At 46.8% G+C, this 26,149-nt stretch overlaps 1 protein-coding gene across 38 annotated transcripts in view; it reads left to right on the top strand.

Annotated features, from left to right (window-relative positions):
• The window catches only part of Plekha7 (pleckstrin homology domain containing A7), a 181,754-nt gene that overhangs the window by 90,267 nt on the left and 65,338 nt on the right, over positions 1–26,149 (top strand). For 25 of the 38 annotated variants that reach the window (XR_015636540.1, XR_015636535.1, XR_015636531.1 and 22 more), the window contains 1 exon segment: positions 23,459–23,542. Coding sequence is in view for 23 of the 38 variants with exons in the window: in NM_001432448.1 (NP_001419377.1) it covers positions 23,459–23,542 (84 nt within the window). In the remaining 15 variants the exon portion in view is untranslated. 38 annotated transcript variants of the gene reach the window in all.

Here is a 26,149-nt window from a genome sequence, read left to right as displayed (position 1 = left end):
GTTGGGGGGAAAGTGTCTGGTCTCGTAGGTGAGGACCTGACAGAACCAGTGAGGGGCCTTTGCTTGGAGCTGCCTGCTTTTTGTCTTCTTTCGTCCTGGCCTGTCAGATCACTAAGGGCCTTGACCAGTTCTCAGCAGCTTGATTTGTATAAACGTGCGTGACCTTCCTGACAAGGAGGAGACGATCTGGATGGTGGTGGAGCTGAGCGCTTGGACAGGTGGAAGTAGAGCTGTAACAACCTACCCAGGAGTCCAGGAGAGACATGTCACAGAGTCTGTGCTCCTAAGACCTCTGTTTCACTGTGTCGTTCTGGCATGTAGCAGGCCAGCATTGCAGGTGCTGTGTGTATGTGTGTGTGCACATGCGTATGTGTGTTTGCATGTATTACTGTGCACATGTAGAGGTAAGAGAACAATTTTATGGAGTTAGTAATCTCCCTTCACGTGAGTTCTTGGGTGTCAGGCCTGCCAGCAAGGCCTTTATCAGCTAAGCCGTGTCACTGGCCAGCATTGTTTTTTACCACTCCATTTATCTCAAAGGCCTTTAAAATAAGAATGTTTTCCAGTAAAACCCAGTGTGTTCCCCCCATACTCTGAAAATCGTCTGGGAAGTTCACATAGAGCAGAGTGAGCAGTCTAAGTTGATTGATCATAAGGACTAGGAGCCATGCAGAAGGTTCCAGAAGCAAAAGAGGTTAGGTAGGAGCTGTTAGGATAATCCATGTGAGAGATACAAGAACCTGGGTTTAGGATAGAGGAAGGAAAGAAGCCAGTGTATTCTAGACATTTCAAAGGAGGACAGGACCAGGACTCCTTTGTTACTTGGGGCAAAATAATAATGACTTTGTTTCATTGTTTAATTAGACAGCTCACTATGCATACATATAAAATGATCACTATTGCTTCTTGCTGACGTTTCACAGTGGTGTTCCTACTTCTGTCTTCCAGGTGGGATCTAGAGAAGGTAAAAAGCTAGTCCAGGATCACACAGAGTGCACCACAGGGATCCTAAGCCTAATGAAATTGTATCAGACCTTTTAAATTTATGACTGAAATAAAAATAGCTAGAACCCTCTTCTCAGTCATAGTCAGAAAATTAAATTGGAATGTTTACACAGTTCTATGATGTTAGATCAAATACCCAGACAAATCTAAATTTATGAGCCCTGTAAACTCTGAGACACTGAGGCTTTGGGAATGTGGGGGTAGGGTCATGTGATTTGTGAAAAGCAGTGAAAATATTGCTGACTTCCTAAACTGTTTCTGGTCCTGTATTTCTGGATAATGTTTCATGGTTGTTTTCTTCCAACTGATTTAAAAAAAAAAAAAAAAAGAATGGCCTTAATTAAAATTTCTATTGTCTTTGCCACAGAGGAAGGAAGACTTTGGGTGGTTGTCATGGTGATGACTGAATACTCTGGGAGTGGGTAGTGATTGCCACCCAGAGCCCTGAAATGAGCATTTGCCATTTTCCTTACCCCCTGAGAGGCCTTCAGTACTACACTGCATATTTCCTTAATCGCCTTTTAAATTCACATTTGAGCCACATTCGTGCCTGCAAGGGCAGGCCCTCCCACGACAGCCACAGTTGCAGTCGTGAAGTCTGAATCTCATTCTGATTGCTCTGTGTTCCCAAAGCAAAGGCAACACATGCAAGGTGATTGGCAACCAGCAGCTTTTCCTAGTCAGTGAGGACGGTCCACGCTGCACAGCAGGGGCTCTGCAGCCGCCCTGTCCGAAGCCACACAGGATGCTGGCAGAGCCTTAGTTGCAGACCCTAAAGGCAGGCTAGCTTTGGGATTTCTGACTGTGGTGGAAGAAGGGGAAATGCAGAGCTTGGTGTGCCTCTGAGTCGGGAGTTGGCTTTTCCAGTGAAAAGGAAACTGAGTAGGAGCAAATGATTTTTCTGTGTTTCTCTTTTATTTAACTTCTTTCTAACCCCCACCACACACGCTGTGTATCAGACACTGTCCACTTTGCATTTGAAGTAGGCTTTCGCACTGGAACCTGAGGCTCCCTGATTCGCACAGGCTGGCCGGGTGGTCAGTGAACTCCAAGGATCCTTTGCCTTCCCTTCCCTGGCACTGAGATAACAGGAGCGCTACCACACCTGGCTTTTTACATGGATTCTGGGAACAGAACCCTGAACTTCTTGCCTGTGTAGCAAATATTTCACTGACAGGCCACCTTCAGCTCTATCTATTTTCGAAATGAGATCTCATAATATTGTTCAGACTGACCTCAAACTCCTGACCCTGTCCTCCTACCCCAGCCTCCCCCAGCAGTGGGGGCTATAGCTATGTGCTTTTGCATTGATCCACGTTTTTTCTTTAGACAGTTTTGGTAAGTTCTCTTATTGGTAAGTGCCCAGGTAAACCTGGGAAAAGGTGGATTTTTGTTCCTGTCTGTAGATGGCTTTTTTGTTATCTTACCTTGTGACTGGTAGGCCCAACTCCTTCAGAGAACTGTTCTGACCACAGCCCTCTGCCTCTATGCGTTAGCCAGAATACTGCTCACAATGTGGTTTCTTCTACAGTGGCAGATCTTCCCTCGAAGCCCTCCGTTCTTGGTTGACTGATTAGTAGACACTTGGGGAGTTGCAGGGAGGCAGTTAACATGCATCAGATACCATCACGCAGCAGAGAAAGCCATTCACCAAGCAAGCTCTCTGCTGTCTGTGTCCCTTCCTGCCCACATAGTTTGACACTGGGGACAGAGCCTGGATTGGGAAAGGCTTGGTTTTGAGTGTGATTCAGAGGCACTGATGTGCAGTTGTCTGTAGAGTGGGAGGCGCTAGGAGGATACTGTGTGCACTCATTTCTTCACACGGGCCTCTTCAAAGGCCAGAGTTCTTGCTAGTGAAAGACCAAGGACAACTTCCGGGTTCCCATCTTCATGCAGCCCTAACTGCTGGGACTTGCATGGGGAAACAGAAGCCTTTTTTTCCCCCCAGAGAATGGAGAATCTAGTGAGAGCAATTTCTCCTTCCTTCTTGTCTTGGTAATATAAAGAATTGATTTTTTTCCTTTGCTGTCTTTCTCCTTTTTGGGGACAGGAGCTCATGTCGCTCAGGCTAGGCTCAAACTTGATATGTCACTGAGTGTCACTTTGACTTCTTGATGCTCCTACCCTCATCTCCTGAGTGCTTAGATTATGGGGTGAGTACTGACTTTACAAGATACCCCAGGGATGGATATCATGTGCATAATGGGCAGGCACTCTGCAAACTGAGTCACATCCTTAGCCTTTGCTTTAATGTCTGAAGGAGAATAGTCCAACATTTGCTGTCCCCCCCCCCCAAGCTTTTAAGTCAGAGGGCCTGTGTTGAACCCTGATGGCAGCCCCCTCTCTAACTGTGTGATCTACAAATCTCAGTGGTTCTGACCCTCAGTTTCTTCCTTCATGAAATGAAGAGAGCAGTACCTGCCTCCTAGGCCATGTCCATGTAGGAGATGCCTGGAAGAGCAGTGATACAGAATGTAATGTGGGGGCTGGGAAGATGGCCCTATGGTTAGGGGTACTTAGTGGTCTTCCAGAGGATCTGGGTACAGTTTTCAGCACCCACAACTACCTGTAGTTCCAGGGAGACCTAATACCCTCTTTTGGTATTCGCTATACCCAAGGGAATATACCCACATGTAGACACATAGAAATACACATAATGAAAAATAAGAAAATATTTTTATATTATTTTATATATATGAGTACACTGTAGCAGTCTTCAGACACACCAGAAGAGGGCATCGGATCCAATTACAAATGATTGTGAGCCACTGTATGGTTGCTAGGAATTGAACTCAGGGCTGCTGGAAGAGCAGTCAGCGCTCTTAACCACTGAGCCATCTCCCCAACCCCAAGAAAATAAAATTTTAAAATAAAAGAGTGGAACGTGCTCCCTGGAGTTATTGTTCTGGACCCACATATCATTGGTATCTATGTCCTCCACCAGTCTCCAGGCTTGGCTGCCTGTGGGAGAAGTCTGACACACGGACATGGTGGGCCCTTGCTGGAGATGTGGAGAATCTTCAGGATTTCCTTATGGTGGGGTGGGGTAGACCCCAATAAGAAAACTTCGGGTTCTTCTTGCTGCCAGGCATCCCATCATGGAGAAATTTTCTATAAAGTGTCCACACTGCTGGGTGGGACTGAAGCTTGAGCCCAATTCTTCTTCAGACTGATTTTCTTCCACTGACTGATGCCTCTCTCTTGCCCACTCCTCTCTCCTGCCCCATTTAATGCTTGAAAATCAAAAGGAAAAAGAAAGAAATCCTATTATCAAGCTAGAAGATTCTGTCAGGGTGTTGCCAGTGTGGCCCTGGTGTGTACAGTGGAAACTTTGGGTTCTTGGGGTCGCTGTGGGTCAGGCCCCTTCTTCCTGTCGTGTTCCTCAAAAAGGACTCCCTTCCTGAGTGGACACAACTGGGAAATAAAACAGGAAACCATTTAGGTGGGGGTTTCCGAAGTCATCCCATTCCACCCTCTTCTAAGGTAAGGTAGGCAGGGAGCCTCTCTCTGTTTGGATGTCTGGAGTGTGAGTCTTCAGTTCTGAGGTAGAGTGGGGTTCTCCTTCCCTGGGTCCTGCATGGATACTGAAAGGAAAAGCACTGTTCTTCAGGTCCCCTCTGGAGTCTCCAGACTGTTAATTACTATGGCTAGAAGCCCCTTGGAATGCATGCATAGTAAACCGGTAGGTTTTGCCAGGCCGGAGGTCCTGTCTGGGGAGATTGAAAGGTTCTGGGTAACCTGATCATGGGGACCAGCTAGGGTAGAACAACACAGAAGCTCCTCCCATTGGGATGTGGCTGGGTTATCTCCTACACCCTGATAAACAAAGACCCTGTGCTTTAATTCCTAGAGATGTCCCCTGGGCTCTGGGCACAGTGAGCCTTTAGATCAGTGGTTCTCAACCTGTGAATCCCAACCCCTTGGTAGGTGGGGCTCAAATGACCGGACTGCCTAAAACTAGTGGAAAACAGACATTTACCTTATAATTCAAAGCAGCAGCAAGATTACAGTTATGAAGTAGCAACAAAAATTATTTTATGGTTGGGGTCACTGCGACGTGAGGAGCTATATTAAAGGGTCGTAGCAGTAGGAAGGTTGAGAACCACTGTCTCAGATCTATGTGTTGATTTTTCCCAGCATGGCCTGAGGCTGATAGAATGAAGGGCCAAAGTTCAGAATTTAGTGGGTTACTGAGTAAGCTGATGTGGGCACTTCTGCCTCTTGTTGATTTCCTCATTACGATGCTGCTCCTACCTGCAAGACTTTGGGCTCTTTCCTGGGTTCTAGAGAGACACCACTTCCCTGCCAGCAATTTCTCTGGTTCAATAATGAGGAGATTCTAGGGGAAAAAAAGGAATAAGTAAATCTCTAGATTTATTTCTCTTATTTTTTATGTGTATGGATATTTTGCCTGCATATTTATGTATGCACCACATGCATGTCTGATGACCAAAGAAGCCAAAAGAGGGCATCAGCTACCCTAGCACCAAAGTTACAGACAGTTGTGAGCCACCATGAGAGTGCTGGGAACTGAACCCAGATCCTGTGGAAGACTAGCAAGTGCTCTTGATGGCTGAGCCCTCTCTACAGCTCCAAGAGAAGAATCTAGAAAATGTCACTTTACAGGGCCACCGTAGGATACATGCCAGAGGACCTTCACTTGGTAGCCAATTTGCCTTGAATGAATTAAACCCCACAGTAAGGTGCAGAGGAGACCACAGGTCTCAGAAGAAACGCTTGGTGTTGAGCTTGGAGTCCTGGAGTGTGGGCTTGAGCAAATGATTTCTCTCCTCTTATGGGCTGTTCCTAAGATGGTGAATCTTACAGTGACCACAGCCATCACCAGTCCCAGTGGTCAGCATGCTGGAAATGGAGGCCGGACAGATACTTCATGTGGCCTCTGGGTGGGTGCTGGACACTGAAATCTGCATATAGAGGAGAAACGGTGGAGGGGCAGAGCCTACACAAACGACAGTGATGCCCTTATAGAAGAGGGTACAGTGGCTCCCTATGATTCCAGGTTGAGAAGGTGGAGAGAGGAATCCCTGAAGCAAGCTGACTAATGAGACAAACCATATCAATGAGCTCTGGGTTAGACTGAGAGACCCTGCTTCAAAAAGAGTCAGGAGAGAGTTATTGAGGATGACTTCCATTACTATATTAACTTCCATGTGTGCACACATGTGCACACACACACTCTTTTACTCGTGTTTGCACATATGTGAACACACATACATGCATGCACGCTCACCACACATGCACATGAAAAGAGAAGGAGAAAACTGGCTTCTAAGAGTTTCTTTGCGACATCCCACCATTGGAGGAAACTGGGAGAAGATCCATGAGGAATGGACAGGGAACCTGTGGGAACTGTAATATTCGACTTCCTGGCCTCCAGGACTATGAGAAGTGAATGTTTGTTGTTTACTCTAGGGACTGAAGAGGTCCCTCAGTTGGTAGAGTGTCTGTTTACCTCAAGCATGAGGACCCAACTCCAGTCTTCTTGCAACAGGCGAGGTTTGGCAGAACTGTTTGGGACCTGCCTGCCTCTGCCTCCCATGCTGGGATTAGAGGTGTGTGCCACTACACAGGGCTGGGAGTTCTGAGTGTGTGTCAGGGTACTCTTCTAATCCTAGCAATGGTGATGGGAGTCAGAGATAGGCTAGTCCCTTGAAGCTCATTGGCTGGCTAGCTAGCATACTTATTGAAGTTCTAGGCCAGTGAGGGACTGTGTCTCAAAAGGTGGAAGATACCTAATGTTGTCCTTTGACCACATGGCAAACTTACACACACATGCATGTACTCACATGCATGCACATCCACAGGAACATAGAAGTAAATAAGAACATTCGATGTAAGAATTGTCTGCCTTGGTAGAAAACCCAGCTCCTTGGGAGCTGGCTACCAGTTATCACTGTAGCTCTGCACTGGGTCTTGCTTCTGCTTCCCCACAAGTACCACTGTACACTTAGAAAGTCACACATTGCAGAGATGGCTCAATTTAGGTGATTACTAAACAGAGTATTGTCATAGACTCAAAGGTTCCCAGAGTTAGAGAGTAGGAAGTGGCCACCTTAGCTCATGGCAGGACTGGGCTCTCTCCATTCTTTCATTACTAGGGCTCTCTCTCTCTCTCTCTCTCTCTCTCTCTCTCTCTCTCTCTCTCTCTCTCTCTCTCTCTCTCTCTCTCTCTGACTTGTGACTTGAGCTGGAAAATGCACAATAGGGAGATCTGATAGTCAGTGAGTCAGAGGCTATTCTGACATTGTCACTCAGTCCCTTGAAGAGTCTGTCTCCCTGGGACCCCATCCAATATCCTGTTTCAGTCTTGGATTCCTACTCCATTTTATTTTTATTTTAACTCTCCAGAGCTGAGGACTGGAATCCATGGCCTTATGATTGTTAGGCAAGTACTCAACTACTGTGCTATCCACACCCACCCACCCCCACCTACCCCCCCAAACCACAGAACACTTTTTAAAAGTTTGTTTAGTTGTACTGTAACAAGAATGCTACCTGCCAACTCTACTTCTTGATAGTCCTTCCAGCATGGAAGATAACTGCCATCTTAGTTACTATTGCTGTAACCAGGCGCCATTATTAAAAGCAGCTTGGGGAGGAAAGGGTTCATTTGGTTTATACTTCACGTCAACTGTTCATCACCAAAGGAAGTGAGGAGAGGAACTCATGTAGGCAGGAACCTGGAGGCAGGAGCTGATGCAGAGGCCATGGACGGGTGCTGCTTACTCACTGCCTTGCTCCCCATGGCTTGCTTAGTCTGCTTTCTTACAGAACCAGGACCACCAGTGCAGGGGTGACTCCATCCACAGTGGGCTGTGCCCTCCCACATCAGTCACTATAGAATTGCCTGCAGCCTGATATTACAAAGGCATTTTCTCATTTGAGGTTTCCCTCCTTACAGATGACTCTGGCTTGTGTCAAGTTGACCGTAAAACTGTAGCCATCTTGGTAGTCATTTGCCCAGTGTCTTCCCAGGCCACAGAGAGTTCCAGCTCTTTCAGCAATGAGAACCTGTTTGTGTCGTTCACAGTCCTGGCCCCGATCTTCTGTGCTGGCTCCAGCTTTCCCACCTGGCTGATAGGTGTGGATCCCGAGTCGGACATGATATTTGAGTGGGCTTTGACCAGTTAAAAATGTAAGAGTAGCTGGGTGGCACACATCTTTAATTCCCCACACTTGGGAGGCAGAGGCAGGAGGATCCCCATGAGTTTGAGCCCAGCTTGGTCTACAGATCGAGTTCCAGGACAGCCAAGGCTATACAGAGAAACCATGTCTCTAAAAATAAAAAACAAACAAACAAAAAACAAACAAACAAAAAAATTGTAAGAATATTTAACCTTGCTTGTTTTGGACTCTGTCCTAGTGTTAAGTGAATTCAGATGTCCAGTGACTCTGTAGCTTTTCCAAACTGGACTAATTGGATCTACAGTCTTCTAGAACTGTAGGACTAAGGCAGGTTGTGTTCTATGAGCTGTCAACAGCCTTCAAACAGCAGAGTTTTATTCCTTTCCTGTCTTAAGATTGTGAAGGTCAGAAGTCAGAGGTCAGCAGGTTTGGTTCTGTCTCTGCTTCTGATTCTTGCTGCATCTGACGGCAGAGGCTGGCCTCTCTGCATTCCTTGGCTCTGGATGTGTAACCTTTGTGACTTCTCTCCTGTGTGCACTTAAAGGGCCCTCAAACCCAGATCTACCTTTCTGCAGTTCTTATGAAGTCCTGAGACTAGACACAGGGATTCCCACTTCTGAAATGTCTTTTTCATGTATGGGAGTAGAAATGAGACACTGGAAGATGGATCTTGTTTAAGGCAGGAAATTAATTAAAACCAAAGTAGGATGGGCTTCCCTCGAATCCTGTTTTCAGGAACTGCTCTTACTGTGAGTGGTTCAATAATTCTGTGACCTCCAGCCATTCTCTTAACCTTCCCAGGCCTGTTTCCTTATCTACGGAGCAGAGACTGGATGAGGTCAGTCTGAGTAGATTTCAGTTCTAAAATCTTTTGTCTTTTAAAAAATTACAGTTTTAAAGTTTAGTGTGTGTGTGTGTGTGTGTGTGTGTGTGTGTGTGTGTGTGTGTGTGTGTATGTGTGTGTGTGTGTAGCTTGTCATTCCAGGCCTGTATATGGATACCAAAGAACCGTTTGCAGGAGTTGTTCCTCCTCCACCCGTGCGGATTCCAGGAGTGTGTTTACCCACTAAGCCATCTCTCTGGCCCTCTAAAGTTCGAATACTGTGATTTCTGGAAGACAGGGGTAACCCTACTAAGAAAACAAGTCGGCCCAATTTGACTTCATAAATGGGGAATTTGCTGCTCTTGACTAAGTCAGGTTATCATTTGTGGGGATCTAAACAGCCTTCCTGTTGTTCCCCTTTGGGAGGGTATGAGGTGTGAGCTTACACTCCTGACTCCATTATTCACTGTTCAGAGGAGGGCAGCACCGGGTGGCTCTCGGATATTTATGTATTGAGTGAATGAATGAGGTGTATATACTGGTTCCACAGTCATTGCTGTAAACGGATCTTTCAGGTCTTGTCACCTAGTAAGAGAATTTTAAGATTCTGAATGCACATTAGTAGGGCCAACTTTCCTGTGGCTTTTTGGACCTGGGACCAATTTGTCAAGGGCTACATTCTGGCCTGAGCTCTGAATGCCATATTCGGTGTTAGGGGAAGTGAGTGATCTTACCCAGGGAGCACTTGGTCTCAGAGATGCTTTTCAGTCCATGTCTGAGGTCACTTTTGGTGTCTGTCATCAGAGTGGCATCCACTACAACCTCTTCTTGGATTCTTTAGGGATGATGCTGGTGGCAGTTTGCTGGGTGCTCTTCGGTGGGGAAGAGCATGGTGGTCTGGATTTAGCTGTGCTGTTGCCAAAGCAGGGAAGAGTAAGGGCGAGTTCCCAGTAGTCGCTAAACGGTTCTTCTACAATATGACAGGTGTGTATAAGTTAGTTACCTGTTTGCTTGATAAGAAGGAAAATGTCTAGCCAATTTTCTTCCTCTGGTTCTTCCTCTCATGCAAGATTCTCCTAAACACACTTGCTAAAGAAAAGCCTCCATTCGTCAGTATTGGTGCTGTGCGCCCCAGCAGATACATCCAGCCCGAGGTCTAAGGCATATGGCTAAGGACAGCTATGAAGTTGGCCTAGCACAGAATTGTAAACTTAATTAAAGCTCGATTAGATTATTTTTCAGAGACTCCATTGTGAGCTTTGTAGGTGACAGCCTTGTGTCGCAAGTTCAGAGGGTAGGGCTCGCCCACCAGCTCTACACTCATTTGTTTCTTAAATACTCAAACCAAGACTTTGTCTTTTGTTTTTCTCATTCTGGCTGAGCCATGGATATAAAGAGGTTAGTGTGAAAAAAGCTGGGAGTGTGCTAGCGATGACAGATGGGCTCCCAAGTCAACCCTGGGAGCAGAGGGTGTGGTGGCGACCACAGCGAACTGAAGGTGGGTCTGCTTGGCAGCCTTGCAACAGTGCTTGCTTTTCCAGGGTGACCTGGGTTATTTACACGTATATGTATATATGTGTCTGTGTATATATATGTATATATGTGTGTGTATATATACATATATATACATATACATATGTATATATACATATATATACATATATACATATATATACATATATATGTACACACATACATACATACATACATATATACATACATATATATATATATATATATATATATATATATATATATATATATATATATATGACATTTTTGGCTTTTAAAATTCCACTGGATTTTTAACCTCCTTGGAACTCAAATAAAACTTGTCCTGGGGATATAGTAGTTCACAGTCATCAGAATGCAATGCCTGCTATGTGTCTGGTAGGGTGTGTGTACGTGTACGCGTGCAGGTCTGGGGACAACTTATGTGAGTCAGTTCTCTTCATCTATGGAACCCTAGGGATCAGACTCAGGTAGTTGGGCTCGGTGGTGAGGACCTTTACCTGTTGAGCTATTTCACTGGCCAGGTAGAGTTTTAAGTGCCTAAGAATTCCATAGATGAAAGCAACAATAATGATACAAAGATTTATCTGGCACAAATATTGGCCAGATTGGCCAGTGGGTTGGAGGCAGGAAAAGGGTTTTGGTTCATACCCTTCTGGAATATACAGTTCTTGAGTATGTTTTGAAAAGCAAAATAAGAATTGGGAACTATATCACTCTAGTCTAAGCCTTCAGGAGTCAGTTAGGCCTGAGGTGACCAGGAAGGGCCACTTAGAAGAAAACAGACCTTGAAGGCTTCCCAGAATTTAGCAGAAAAGATGATAGCCACAGTCATGCTCAGGGGCGGGAACGACTAAGTGACTGAAGCTGGTAGACAGTTAATCTGGCTGGAGTTGGGGCCTATAGAGTCATGAGATGCGGAGGCGAGGTGGGGGAGGGGAGGCAGTGCAAGAAATCTGGTTTTCAGCACAGCTGATCTGGCAGCAAGGACAGCAGGGCCACTGGGCAGAGTGGAGGCAGTCTCTGTGTGTCCTTTCTAGCTCTCAAATACCTGTCACTGATCTCTGTTTAGGGTGTTCCTGGTGATGGAGGGTTAAGCCCAGATGCCTGCTGACTAAGTCCAGGCCACTTCCTGTTCCTCCACTGGCTCCTTGGCATCTGACGCACTGGGGCAGAGGTGACCTTAGCCTGAAGTGTAAGCAGGAAGACTAAGCACTAACTAACTTGAACTAACTTGAATTCTGTTCATGTGGTTGTAGAAGGGCTCTGGGCTGCTTTCAGCTCTGAGTTCTTCATTTGTTAAATGGAGAGAGCACAGTTTACCTTCAAAGGTTGTTGTGTTGTCTTTACAATGCCATTTCTAGAGATAGTCATGTCTCAAGCTTGCACTGGGCACTTGTTCCAACCTGGGTATGTGGCACAGATGACCACATCCATTTGTCCTATTGGATGTGAGTGCCTGTACCACGGGGCAGATTATGCAGTAATTGTTGTTTGTCCCCAAAGTACACATAGTGCTAAACACACAGTAGGACCAAATAAGTATTAACCCTATGGGGTTTGGACTTGTAAGGCTAATTCAGTCTTCATAGCAATTGATTTGTGATTGATTATGATCTTTTGTAGTTAAAAACATTCTGTCAAGGAGGACAATTATGAGAAAGGGTCCTGGTTACTCACACTTTTTTAAAAAATTTTCTTTATTTTTGGGAATTTAATTCATGGATACAATAAAATATCATATCTACTTCCTGTTCTGCCCTCCAACTCCTCTTGTCTTCCCTCCAGTATGCCCCCTCCCAGCTTAATGTCTTTTTGTTGTTGTTTAGATAATCCATGTAGTCCAATTAGCGCTGCCTACATGTGGATGGGTCTGGGACCATTCACTGGAGCACCCTCAAAAAAGAATCTTCCTGCACCAGCTGTCTGTAGCAGCACCATGTATAAACTGACTATGACTACTCCATGGTGTGGTTATGGAGCAGTTTATATTGTACACACAAAAGACAGAGAACAGTCAGAGGCATCAGGAAGAATCCAGAGCAGGGACAAAGGGAAGTAGACAGAATGTGGCCAGCAGACTGAACATGGCAGGGCTGTTTGTGAGAGGGGGGAATAGCAAGGGAGACACACACACACACACACACACACACACACACACACACACACACACACGCATGCACGCTCGAGAGTGCGCGCGCACACACACACACACACAGAGAGAGAGAGAGAGAGAGAGAGAGAGAGAGAGAGAGAGAGAGAGAGAGAGACTGACTAGCAGTGTAATAAGTGGCTGGTGGAAGGGAATCCCCATGAGCTGTAGGGAGTTGAGGGTAGGGGAGGAGAGAAGGTCTAGATGTGGTACTGAGGGAGCCCGACGACCAGCATGCTTTGATGTGCCAGTGGGTACCACGGATAGCCATTTGTCCCTTCTGCAGTATGTAGAGAAATGACTCCTTGGTAGAGGGTATCTTCTTGTAGAAAGCTTTGGCTTCCCAAGTTCCTGAGGAATGCTGGCCCTTATCCTACCTCCAGAAGTCCTCCAGAAGTCTGGGCTGAGCCCATCTCTGGACATCTAGACTGCCTTTCAGAGTCTGGGGATCAGAGTTCCTTTGGGCCTGACACATCTTAGAAAGGATTGGTTGCTTACTCTTTCATTTTTTTAAAGATTTATTTATTCATTTATTATATATAAGTACACTGTAGCTGTCTTCAGACACACCAGAAGAGAGCATCAGATCTCATTATAGATGGTTGTGAGCCACCATGTGGTTGCTGGGATTTGAACTCAGGACCTCTGGAAGAGCAGTCAGTGCTCTTAACCACTGAGCCATCTCTCCAGCCCCTCTTTCATTTTTCAGTGCCAGATTCCCATTCTGTTTTACAACTTGGAAGGCCTTTAAAACTTTAAAACTATTTTAAAAAGAAAAAAAAGGGGGGAGCAACAACCCAGGTTTCAGCAACAAAGCTTTTAAAATGGTAACAGTTACAAATTTTAGAAAAACTGTCTTTCTAAACAGACTAAGAACCAAATCCCCTACAACCTCCCTCTCCCCTTCAACCTGGTGGAGGTATTTCACCTTCCCTGTGATCAGTAGATCTAAGGCGAAAAAGCCACTGTTGGTCTGTGACCTCAGTATCAGTTTCTCTTTCTGTCTCCTCCTACTTCTTTTGGGAGCAAAAGCTTCCTGGTTAAGATTTGTCCTGAAGGAGCCGTAGCCGTTCCCAGGAAGTTCTGAAAGAACCTTGGAGCTAAACCAGGCAGGTAGGTGGTCATGGCAGCAGTGTTTCTCCACGAAGAAGAGGCTTGGTTTTATGGCTGATTTTAGTCCTGTGCTGAAAGGGAGGAACTAACTGGATGATTCTTTCTGACATTATAGACGTTAGGCTATGTCCAGATGCTAGAGGGAGCCAGCCTCCCAGGCTCCAAGAACAGCACTTGGGTCCTATAGCCTATAGCGCTTGCCTGCCTGGCTGTGTACAGCCCAGCATCCTCCTTCCATTTGGCCACAGGGGGTGGAGACTCAGCTGAGGCTCTGTTCCTGCCTGGTGTCTGGTGTTGCTTGGGGTGTGGAGAGGAAGGAGAATGAATGAGCAGGATCAGAGCGACTGCTGGATTGTAACACCTGGGAACAGCCGTGAAGAGCTGAAATCGAGAGAGAAAGAAATCGTAGGCAGCTGGGAGCCTTCCTCTCAGTCAGCCCGGAGCTGAGAGTGCAGGTTTCATCACACTACCACCAGGAAAGACAAAGTTCTGAACATGGGGCTCAAAGCGAGTGCGGGCCTGTCTGCAAGAAGAGAACAGGTGAGTCCCGTGCGGGTCTGTAAGGATTCAGTGTGTGATATATTTTGGTTCCTGAAGTTTCAAATGACCAGGAGTGCCATTCCTCAGCAAGAATGCCATTTAATTAGGAAAAAGTAGGACAAAGGTGTCCTGAACCCTTATCTCCCTCATGTCTTTCCGGATGACAGTAGCCTGTTGGCAGATGAGGAGGGACGGTCCTTTGTGTTTTAAGTTACCTGTACTATTGTTGAACTTCAGTCTGGGTTGGGCGGATGGTGGGTGTTTGAGGAGAACCTCGGTCACCTAAAACGTCCTCATTGCCTGGGAGATTCTTATAACACCTGGCCCTGTGTTCTCAAGTGGCTGCCAAGTCACCAGCCTGGGGAAGCACTGAGTGGAATTATAAATGAGTGATCTGAGGTTGAAGACGTCTCCCTTGTAATTTCAGTACAGCTGTAGGCTCTGTGCTCCTGGCTGAGCTCAGCCTGTCCGGGAGGTGGATTGTCTTGGCCCGTAGTTTCTGCACCATAGCGGTAGACCCTCTGAGGAACAAGGGTGTGGTTGAGGGACGGTGCCTGCTGATCCGAAACTACTTTGTCTGGCAGGGAGTTCTTTAAATAGATGTTGACAGTGGTCTGGGGTGTGTGTGTGTGTGTGGGGGGTGGAGAGTGTGTGCTTGGGCCTGTGTCTTTGGAGGCTTCTCCTGCTGGAATTGCCACACAGAGCAAGGCAGGGCACCTCAAGAGCAGTTCTAGAGACAGCACAGGAAAAGCTCAGCAGGCCCCAAATGCTGAAGTGTTTCCCGGGTCTCCACATAATGACCTCCTCATAACCTTGCAGAGTTGGTTTATCTCCTCTGTCGACAGATAAGCCCAGCACTCACCCACTCAATTCAGGTCATGCATGCATAGGAAAGGCAGAGCTAAGGTTTGAACTCTGGGCTGTGTCCGATCTGATCTGCCTGGGTGCCCTCCGTTGATGGGGAGCCCAGGATGAGAAAACGGGAGCCCTGAGAGGTTTTGAGGAGTTACTGCTAACAAGGCTGATACCAGCTTCTATTACCTTGTTCCTCTGAAAACTTCCTTCCAAAAGGGGATGGGCTGTCTGCATTTGATTTCCTCATTCTAGTAGGAGTTTGTCTTTAATCTTTTCATTCATGATCAGAGGAAGCCAAAATGAAAACTCCCTATTCAGCAGGTGGAATTCTAAGTATGCAGCCCTTTGTGGGATCTGGGATGCAGGCAGGCTTCAGCCAGCCAGGTGGCTTGCTTGGGAGAGAGGTATTTTACAAATGGAATGGCCACTGAATAGATCTGAAAACCTATAACCTGAGAGAGAGGTGCAGGGGAGGGAGAGGGAGAGAGAGAGAGCAAGCTTTCTAGATCCTACTCAAAGTCGTTACTCTGATCTATGGAGAAATCCTCTTTCTAAAGTTGGCAGTCACGATGTGTCTCGCTCAGGCTCCCTTGGTGTCCTTTGGCACAGAAACCCTCAGGGGGTGCCCCAGTATTTGGCTGGACTCAAGTTCCGCCTAGTTTGGGGTGTGCATGAGACAGATGTGGACAGTGTAGGTGCTAGTAGCCCAGCACTGCTGTGTTTCTGGCTCCCCAGGGCTGGTGGGTATTTCCAGCACTGGCAGAGGATTGTTTGCCAGGGAGCCCTGGCCCAGTCACCTGTCTCTGGGACTTTATGAGGTATTGATAGGCTCTGCACAGCCTCTTGAAGGTGGCTGGTGTTCATTCCCAGGCTGTTGAGGTAACGGTTCGATGAGCATCCCTCTGCCCATGCTCTATGATTGGCAGGTAGTGAACAGCAGAGGAGAAATACTGGTGGAGGAGCAGAGAACACAGCAAGAGCCTTCACAGCTGTCCCTGAGCTGAGCTTAGCCCCACATCTGTTCATGAACGGGAGACTGAGGCGATGTGCTCCCACCCCGAATGTCCTCGCCACTGAACAGTTTCCTCTCAGGCATTGGATTCCTGCCTTTCTGCACCTTCACCATGGGCCTGAAGAGGCTTCTGGTGTGTGTCTCTTGTTCTGCCAGTAGGAGGTAGCTACATCCTGGTGGCCCGTGTCTGTTAGGTTCTTGTCTCTTACCTGAGTTTGGGTTTCTGCAGGCTCAGACAGCTCATTTGAAGGATCACTTGAAGATCAGAATCCACCCCCACACCCTCCTTTTTTTCCCTCACCCACTGAGTCAAGAAATACTTCTGAGTACCTCCTGGGTGCCAGACACCTCTACTGGCTGATACAAGACAGGCCAGATCTGTGTGCTAGCCAAAGAAATTCACAGCAATCACACGTGCACATAGGTGAGAGACATTACAGCTGTTAATAACTGGAAAGTGGCTGGTGTGTGAAGTGACAGTGGGAAGGGCCAAGGTGGTGATAGCCCTGCCCAGGTCTAAAGTACAAGGTGCAAGTTCCATGGACACAGGCGAGGAGCATGCAAACTGAGAGACAGAGGGTGTCGAGTAAGAAAGGCCTGAGTGTTCAGGAAATGAGGTAGGCAGGGACAGAATAGTATTTGAAGAGGCTGCTGCTAGGCAGGGGTCATATCATCTAAGGTTTGCTCTGGCTTGAAAGAGATTCTCATAATTGAGGATGATATTGAACTTCTGATCCTCTTTCCACCTACTGTGTGCACAGTGCCAGCTTATGTAGTTCTAGAGATGGAACCCAGGGCTTTATGTGCATTGGGCAAACACTGTGCCCATTGAGCCATTGCCTCAGCCTGTCTTCTAGGGTCTTATAAGCCATGACAAGGAGTGTATTTTCACTGTGCATGGTGAACTGAGCCTGTTGCAATCTCTCTTACCTTAAAAGACCTGAGAGCTTCTGGTGAAGTCACAAAAGCTGAGGTAGAAGAAGCAAAGGATGTGCTTAGGGGCTGTTACCAAGGCTACAGGAGACAGAAGACGAGCCTGGTTCTTACAAGGCTGTAATCCCAGCTCCTTGAGAAGCTGAGGCAGGTGGATCTCAAATGCAACGTCTGGCTGGGCCACAGCATGAGTTCAAGGCCAACCTTAGCAACTTAGTGAGATCCCGTCTCAAGGTAGAAAGTAAAAAGCAGGCTGGAAACACAGTTTTATGACACAACACTTGTTTCGTGTTTGTGAGGCCCTAGGTTCAATCCCTTGAGTGGGGATGGAGTGGGACTGTCTGTATGTGGGCCAGGCAGGTGATGAAGATAGTGGAAAGCTGAGGGTGAATGCGGAGCATCTCTGAGAAGAAGCCAGGAGTGCTTACATGTGTATCACAGCAGAAGTTAAGATATAGACGAGAACAGAGAAAACTCTGGTGTCTGGGGACATCGTTATTGGAAAAGTACTTGCTTTGGGGCAAAGAGGGCTTATTCTCCTTCTGTTAAAACTTAGATGTCTGTTTATTGTTACCATAGTCAAGCCTCAGTCAGGTTAAACATTGAGCACCTTCTGTATTTTATGCCCCTTTCTTTTAACCCTTCTTTACATTTCATAGGAACATTTTAGGATCCCACTCGTAATGCCAGAACCAAGGCTTGGAAGAGCAGAGCAAGCTTGCTTTAATTTGAACCCAGCCCCAGCTCTGAACATCTAGGCTGACTGGTTCTCAGTGGCTGTGTTGGAAGAGATAGATTAGTGCTGAGTGGATAGCTCCCCCTTGGGGGACTGGATGGGACCATAAACTGGCCCATTCAAACCAGGGTTTCCTGGCTACAGGAATAAGGGCTGTATGCAGAGAGCCATTGTCAACAGTGGCTTATTTAAAACTCTGCAAACTTGAAAGACCATTCCGCCACATTATGGTGACACTTTCTGTTACGTGAATAAATTAGTAAAAGTGTTAAGTAAAATAAACCAAAGGAGCTTAGGAATCGCTGAGGCATTGCCAAGGAGGCAGTCTTATCTAGTCCAGGCTGGTCTGGAACTCACTCTGACACAAGGCGAGGATCACTTCTAACTCCTCCTGAGTGTGGGCCACCGTCGTAGCTTGGTTATGGGGGTGGGGATCGAACTCACAGCCTTGCGCTTGCCCAGCAACTGAGCTGCGTCCTCAGCCCTTGAAGATAGTTTCTCCTGTTGATTACCTCCTCTCCATTGAGTATCCCAGATGAGAGCTGATGATGTAGGGAAGGCAACTTCTCATTCTTGGAGTTTTCAGTTTTCAGTTTTGAGCATTTACTAGAGCACTATCAGGTGACCCACCATCCTTAGTTCTGTTGAGACACTAAGGACAAAGATAAAATGTGCCTTAAGCCCGGAGGCAATGCTGAAATCAGCCTTAGCCTGAGGGAGACTCTTCTACAGTGTTCTGGGAGGCACATGGAAGGGTTAGAAGGTTGGGGACAGGGGACCGACAGGCTCTGCTCAGCATGCTTGATGAGGGCCCCTGCTGACTTTGGCCAGATACTTTCCTTACATTTTAAGCTGTTTCTTCTTTTTATAGCTGGGAACAGAGCCGAGTGCTGACAGCACATCTGTCACACTTCACATGCCAATGCCACGACCATCAGGAAGCTGCGCTTAGCAGTATGATCTTATTCCTTCTTAAGCATCTTCCATGGCTTTCCAGAGCTCCTTGCGTTAAAGAAAAAAAGTGGCTAGATAAATAATTGGAAGTTTTAACTGATTGGATATTTAACTAATCAGTCACTGCTCATTCTTTTTTTTTGGTGGGGGTGGGCAGAGGGTGCTGTTGCTGAGATAGGGTTTCTCTGTGTTGTCCTGACCACCTCAGAACTTTCTCTGCAGACCAGGCTGGCCTCGACCTCAGGGATCCTCTTGTCTCAGCCTCCTGAGTTCTGGGATTAGCAGTGTGCACCACCATACTGGCTATGCTCATTCTATATGAATGAAAAATTCACCTTCCCCAAACTGCAAGAAACTATCAGGCCCTCCACCCTCCACTAGCCCAGTTTGTTGTGGTGCGGGTAAGCTCCCGTGAGCTGTTCTCTGGTTCTCCATGGTTCTCTGGATTCTGTTATCAAGGCTCTGCGTTTGCTGCCCACCTCTTTGGAGCCAGTCATGGTCCTTCCCTACCCTGGGCTCTTGTGAAGCATGCTTACTTACCTGGGTACTCACTCTCTCCCACCCTCTGCTCTCTGGTACTCTTCAGGTAAGAGCGGCATTTTAAGAAAGAGGACTGGATTATGTTTTAAATGGCTTGGCAGATTGCTTTCTTGGTAGCCTAAAGCGAAGCAGAAACTCCTGCATGAGGAGAGTTTCTATTCCCTTGAAACCAGCTGCCTGGCTCCTGGCAGGGCCATGCCTGCAAGGTGGGAAGGTAAGAAGGTGGGAAGTCAAGTTTCGGAACAGGTATTTCAGGGATGTGTTAGGACAGGCCTGCAAACTGTTTCCTGAGTCAGGGTAATGGGACGTGCGACTTTGTGGGTTTAAGAATCAGGAAATACTAGAGTTTTAGGTCCAAAGAAGGAGAGAACTTGGAGAACAGCGTGAGAGAACTTGGAGTTTCCAAGCTGATTTAACAGCCATCCAGCCTTCTTTGGGCAGTGGTGGGCCTGGAGCTGTGTAGGGAACACAGTAATTGACTGTGTCTGTAGACTGTGTCTACCTCTGGTGGGGTTTGCTTTTCTCCTTCAGGCCAGGTGACAGCACATGCCCTACTGGTCTCAGGTTGAACAGCATAGTCCAGGAACCTTACTCGTGTCCTTCTGTTCTGAGTGCTGAGCCAGAAGCTCTGCCAGGAGCAAGCTAGGTACGTTCAGTCAGAACTCACCACCCCAGCATTCAGGACCATTTATTCCTGCAGGTCTGTCTCCTTTCTTAGTGGAGATGTCCTGTTTTTTATTTTTATTTTAAATTCTGATATCTCATAATCTGGAGCTTCATTCTCTCTCTCTCTACATATATATATATATATATATGTGTGTATATATATATAATATATATATATTATATATATATACACACACACACACACACAGTATGTGAGTACACTGTCACTGTCTTCAGACACACCAGAAGAGGACATCAGATCCCATTACAGATGGTTGTGAGCCACCATATGGTTGCTGGAGTTGAACTCAGGACCTATGGAGGAACAGTCAACGCTCTTAACCACTGAGCCACCTCTCCAGCCCCAGCCTTATTTCTCTTATCTGTATCATGGAAATAACGTGATCTGTGCCTCTGACCACCTTGGTTATCTGAGAGTATTGGTCAGGAATTGCTAAATGTGAGCAGTCGGAAGCTGGAAGGGCTGATGCTGAGGCTGGCCTTGTTGGCATCAAGGGCAGCGTGAGTATTACAGAAGAGAGTGTGGGGAGCTGCTCTACATGTGATCAGGCAACAGCCGTGGTTCTTTTGTTTGTTTTGGGTGTTTTGTTTTTTAACTTAACTCATCTTCCTTCTAGTGTTAGAGTGCTTGCACTTTTGAATTCAGCACCAGCACCTTGTAGCTCAGGATTCTGGAACCTGGGACTCTGAATGACAATTGATGACATGCATTGGGTTGTGGGGAGTAGAGTGGTTGCCCTTAGGGTTGATGTTGTGTTTAGAAAAGGCAGCTACTGCCTGCTGGATCTGCTCCAGGCACGTAAAAGATTTGCCCTGTGCTTTTGTCTACCAGAGGGTCCACTGGGTGATCTTATGATAGGACCAGAGACTGCTTGGGGTATACTGATCACCATACAAGTATCATTTGGCACTTTGGCCCTGGGCACGAGGGAGATGGGGTGGGTGAAGGTAAGCATTGAGTTCTGATGCTCTGCCCACAGGGCTTTCTAACCCGCAGAAAGGAAGCTGCCAGTCTCCAGTTCCTAAGGGAAGGGGGCAACAGGTGATCACGTAGAAGGCATGGGATTTACAATCAGAACCTAGATTCATGCCGTCTTAACACTCTTCTCTGAAGTTGTCTTGTACACAGCCCTCACCTTCTCCACCCTGCTTTCTCACTTAGAGAATGAGGGGCTGATGTGTTGACAGCTGAGATGTGTGAGCAAATGTTTTGCCGACTCTAAAGTGCTTCTGAGCTTCGGATGTGAGGGGTGTTGCTGCTTAATTGTTCTCCCGTGAACAAGACATTCCCCCCACTCCCAGGTTGAAAATGGGACTGACTTAGGTTTGTGTTTCTGGTAAAACCAGCTATGTGCACATAAGGTCCAAGCCTTGACTGTGATGCAAGGCTGTCTGAAGCAGGTGCTGCAGGGGGCTACTCTCATCCTAAACTGGGAAGCTCTTTTTTGGGAAGCCCAGGCTGCTGCCTGCCTGGTGAGGTCATAGGATTCCGTGGGTTGGGTAGGAACAGGAATTGAGAGGCCAGCTGTCAGGACGAGTGAAGGCTCGGTAGGGGTGGGTCTCTGGGGCGAGGTCAAGGAACAAGCAGCCTGGACTGAAGGCCTGTTAGGACCAGGGCTGCCAGATCTACCAGTGCTAAGATTACTTCAGGTACTAGGGCAGAGTAAGGGAAATCTCAGGCTGTTAGAAATTGTCTTTCTAACCTTTGTGCTATGCTGATTTAGATATACTAATCTCCAGAGAGGCCCAGTGCTCAATTAGGGGGTGAAACTAACGTCTTAAAGTCACTAAACTGAGATGATCTATTTGGCTGTGACAGCCAAAAAGGGATCTTCATTGCCTGTGTTAAGAGCTTTTAAAAGGGACCATGCCCTTTGATTTAGTAATTTTACTTCAACGACTTTAACTCAAGGAAATAATTTGAATTGGGTCAAGGGGGCATCTGTGCTCAAAGGCGTTGATTATAATAGGAGGGAACCCCTAAAATATCCAGCATCAGAAGAGTTTGGGTCTAAAGAGAAGCACCATGGGGTCAGGGACTAGGGATGCTTTCATTCCCCTGTGCCCCTGCACCCACAGCAATGCCTCACACGCAGGCAAGTTTTATGAGAAAGATTATGTCCATATGTCAGGCTCTGTTTCTCAGTAAATCAAGTGAAGGCATCGGAAGAAAGTGTTTCTCTTATGTCAGTTAGATGTGGTATTAAAACCACAATGGAGACCTTTACTTTGTAAATTGACTTGAAGATTTTTTTTTAAAAAAAGAAAGTTAACATCAAATATAAAAACTGAAAAAGCAACATATTTTTATATGTAGAAAAATCACTGCCAACTTAGGCTCAGCAAGTAAGGGCACCTGCCACTCACCCTGATGACCTGAGGTCAATCTCTGGGACCCATCCACATGGTAGGAGAGAAATAACTCCTGACAGTTACCCTCTGACCCCCACATGTGTGCCCTGGTACATGTGTCCCCCCCCAAAAAAAATTCCCAAACTACCTTGGAAGGAGATTTCCAGAAATATAATAATGCTACCAGTGATTTTTGTTGTTTTTATAAAAATTTGAACGCAACTATGATTTAGTTCTTGGGAAATCCTTTCTCAATCCATCACATTCTCTTTTGAGAAAGGAGATTGATTTATTTGTGAAACAAGCTAGCAGCCTCCAGAGCCAGCTCCCCATCTTCTGAAGTGTCAGGCAGTCTTTGTCAGCACACAAAACACCTACACACTGGCCGAATCTGTCAGCGTGGCAAGGAAGCGGCCCCTCCTGACTTCAAAGGGGCGATGGAGGTGTCTGTGTGTTGGAACCGTGCGGGTCGGGTCGTGTTGCAGAGACATGCCCGTACGTTTATTATCCCTTCAGTGAACTGAAGACCTTTGGTAGCAGTGAGAAGAATTTTAAGAAGATAGGACCCGCAGGGTGGGTGGTTAATTCTTAGCATTCTCTCCCTAGCATGCATACAATTTGGAGAAGCTGTTGAGAGCGTTGCCCGTTTTACTTCATTCTTGCATCAGCTTGTACTATCTTAAAGGCTTTCCCCCCTCCCTTTAATATTTCAGCGTACTGGAATTTAGTGAGATCTGTCTTTAAGGTATTGTATTTTCATGGGTGTGGTGACATACCACTGCAATCCCACTATATACAAGGCAGAATTAGGAGGGCTGTCCAAAGTTTGAGGCCAGCCTCGTCTGCATGGAAGTTCCAGGGCAGCCAGAGAAATGTGGCTAGACCCTGTTTCAGAGAAGAAGACCAACGGGACACTTAGGAGTCAGAGGCAAGAGGATCAGTATGAATTTGAGGTCAGCCTGGGCTACATGTGTAGTGAGTTCCAGCCAGCCATGGTCCCCCTTTTCTGAGGAATGTTTGATGGCCAGGGTCCCTGGGCATACTGACCTTTTTGTCCTTGTTGTCCCCTCATTGACTTCTCATCTCTCCTCTCTCTAGCCACAACCAGCAGACTACAACATTCAGGCATCCTGTGACTGGACAGTTTTCTTCAGAAAACAGTGAATACGTTCTGCGGGAGGAGTGAGTACTTTTTCTTTTCTTAATGTTCTCTGTACTTGGGCAGTAGAGCCCCAAAGCGTGAAGATATGAGCCCAGCACCTGGCCTGCTAGGCTGTTTCTACTGTTTACGTTTGCTTGTTTTGTGTCAGGTAGAGGGGGCTTGGAGTGGCTGCATTGATTCAAAGTGAGAAGAGTTTTATTTCTGTCTTCACACGTCTGGGGAGATGCTGTGGGCAGGGATAGATGCTTGTAGGATGTGCTTGGTGGTATGATCAGCGCCTCCTAAAACTCCCTGTCTCCTGAAACATCCCCTTGTGTACTAGCATGCTCTGACTACACTTCTCACCTTGTGGGGAGATTTTAGAACTGGGATTGGGCACAGAGGCCCCTGCAGGAATTCCTAGGTCCTTGCCCTGAGCAAGGATTTGGACAGAGATACTGCACAGTAATAGAAGAGTTTAGTAAGGGAGAAAAGCTTTTCCATGGGTAGAAACAGGCCAGAGCTGGGAAAAGATCCACAGCTCAGTGGCAGAGGTTCTATACAGAGGACCAGAACTGTATAGTCCAGTATGGTGAGCTTTGGGTCTTAGTACAGCCCACATTTTTTTCTTTGCAGAGAGGGCTTCCATTCTTCATTCTTCGTTTCATATGTTAGTTTGACTTAATTTCCACCCTACTCTCTTGCTATAATTATACATATACATAAACTCTAGGGGTATCAAGTAGGAACCCAAAGCCTGAGTCCAGAGGAGAGGAAGCAAATCCTTGCTTATCTCAGTGATCTTCAGAGAGAAAGCCCTAGTCACAGGCTGATACGGTGATTCTAGCTGTAGTCGATCTTTGCTTCAGAGACACCAAGCCTTCTTTACCATCTCCTCTGTAGGATCCCTTCTCCAGCACTGTTACAGGGCCTCCTTGCTCACGATCGGATCATCTGTACTGTTCTTCTGAAGCCTCTTCCTGATGCTTTCTGGTTTTCTTCAATTATCAGGATGTGTCTGGCCTTTTGTGGCTGTCCTAGTTTTATTCCTGTAGCTGTGGTAAAACATTGTGACAAAAAAGCGACTAGTGAGGGAAGGGTTTGGTTCAGCTTACAGTCCCAGGTTATAGTCTGTTATCACGGGGGAGTCAAGTCAAACAGCTAGTCATAGCACATACAGTCAAGAACAGAGACAAACTAATGCATGATGATTGCTTGCTTGTGCTCAGCTTGATTCTCCACTCCTAACATAGTTCAGGACCTTCTCTGCCTAGAGGATGGTGCTGCCCACAGTGGGCTGGCTCTTCCTGAATCAGTTGACTTAAGATAGTCCCCTGTAGACATGCCCACAGGCTAACCCAATATAAACAACTCATTTAGACTCTCCTTGTGATTCCAGGTTGTGTCAAGTTGACAAAACTAATTATCACCGTAGCTAACTGGTCTACCTGAATACAAGGGACATGGAACATCCAGGAATGTGATTTCCATATCTGATCCTCAAGCACAGGACATGCTTTCTTCTCCTTAGTGCTGGGGTGGCTCGATAGCTTTAGGGAAGAGGACAGAAACATTCCTGAGCAATGACGGCAGCTGGCTGGCAGCAGGCTGTGTACACCAATCCCCACATTCTGCAAAGCATTTCATGTGGAGGTGGAGCCTGGGTTGAGTGAGAGTGCACTTGCTTTGGAAGCTCAGAAGTCCTCTGTCACCAAGGGGACCCTCACTTAGCCTTCCCTTCCCTGTGCCCAGTGAGCTTTATCTGCTCTCCCATTTTGTCATTTGTGTATTTGGATAAAGAAAACATTGGTTGGAATTGCTGGTAATGTTGTGAGTGGTGTTTGAAGACAGCTCTAAAAGAGATCTGAGGGGTTGGGGATTTAGCTCAGTGGTAGAGCGCTTGCCGAGCAAGCACACGGCCCTGGGTTCGGTCCTCAGCTCCGGGAAAAAAAAGAAAAGAAAAAAAAAAAAAAGAGATCTGAGCTTGCTGAAGGTAGGCGGTTGGTCCCTTACTGAACCTTGGCCCCTTTGCAGAAGAGCCTTTATTTTACGGGTTTCAGGACAAACTCCTCCGAGACCGGTGCAGATTGTTGGCTTAGGTGGGAATCTCCTGCTGTCTCCTGCTCCTCCGATAGCTACATGTTGATAAAAGCTGGCAGCCAGAGAGGAGAGTGAGGAGAGGGCTTTCCAGCTCCAGAAGGAAGCTGTCCCATGCTCACCCTTGGGGTTCTGGCCTGTGAGAGTCTTGTATGTTGCTAGTGGTGGCTGGTAAAACCAGCACCTTCTCTCCAGACACTGATAGTCTTGGGCTAGCTTTGCCTGTTGCATTTGGTTGCCATGGCAGCAGAAAAGATGAGGAGAAATGCAAACACCTGGCAAGCAGATGCAGAAACTTGACTGGCTTTCCTCTCTGGATTTTCAGACAGCATTTGTGGCAGTCACAGGTAAGGGGAGGCATGGGGATGGGGTCCCTTAGTTTACTCAGGGCCTAGCGGCAGATTTTGGTGTGAGTATTTTGAAGGGCCTTGACATTGGGAATGCAGTCATTGCCACATGACACCCACATCTTTGGCTCTTCTCTGCTGGCCAAATCTGTAGCCGTGGTGGCTTTGCAATGTGGAAGGGAAGCTGTTGTTCGAAAACAGAAG

The sequence above is a fragment of the Rattus norvegicus genome, chromosome 1 (genome assembly GCF_021556685.1).
Source record: "Rattus norvegicus strain SHRSP/BbbUtx chromosome 1, alternate assembly SHRSP_T2T, whole genome shotgun sequence".
Taxonomy (NCBI): Eukaryota; Metazoa; Chordata; class Mammalia; order Rodentia; family Muridae; genus Rattus; species Rattus norvegicus.
This window is presented reverse-complemented; position numbering and strand designations above follow the sequence as displayed.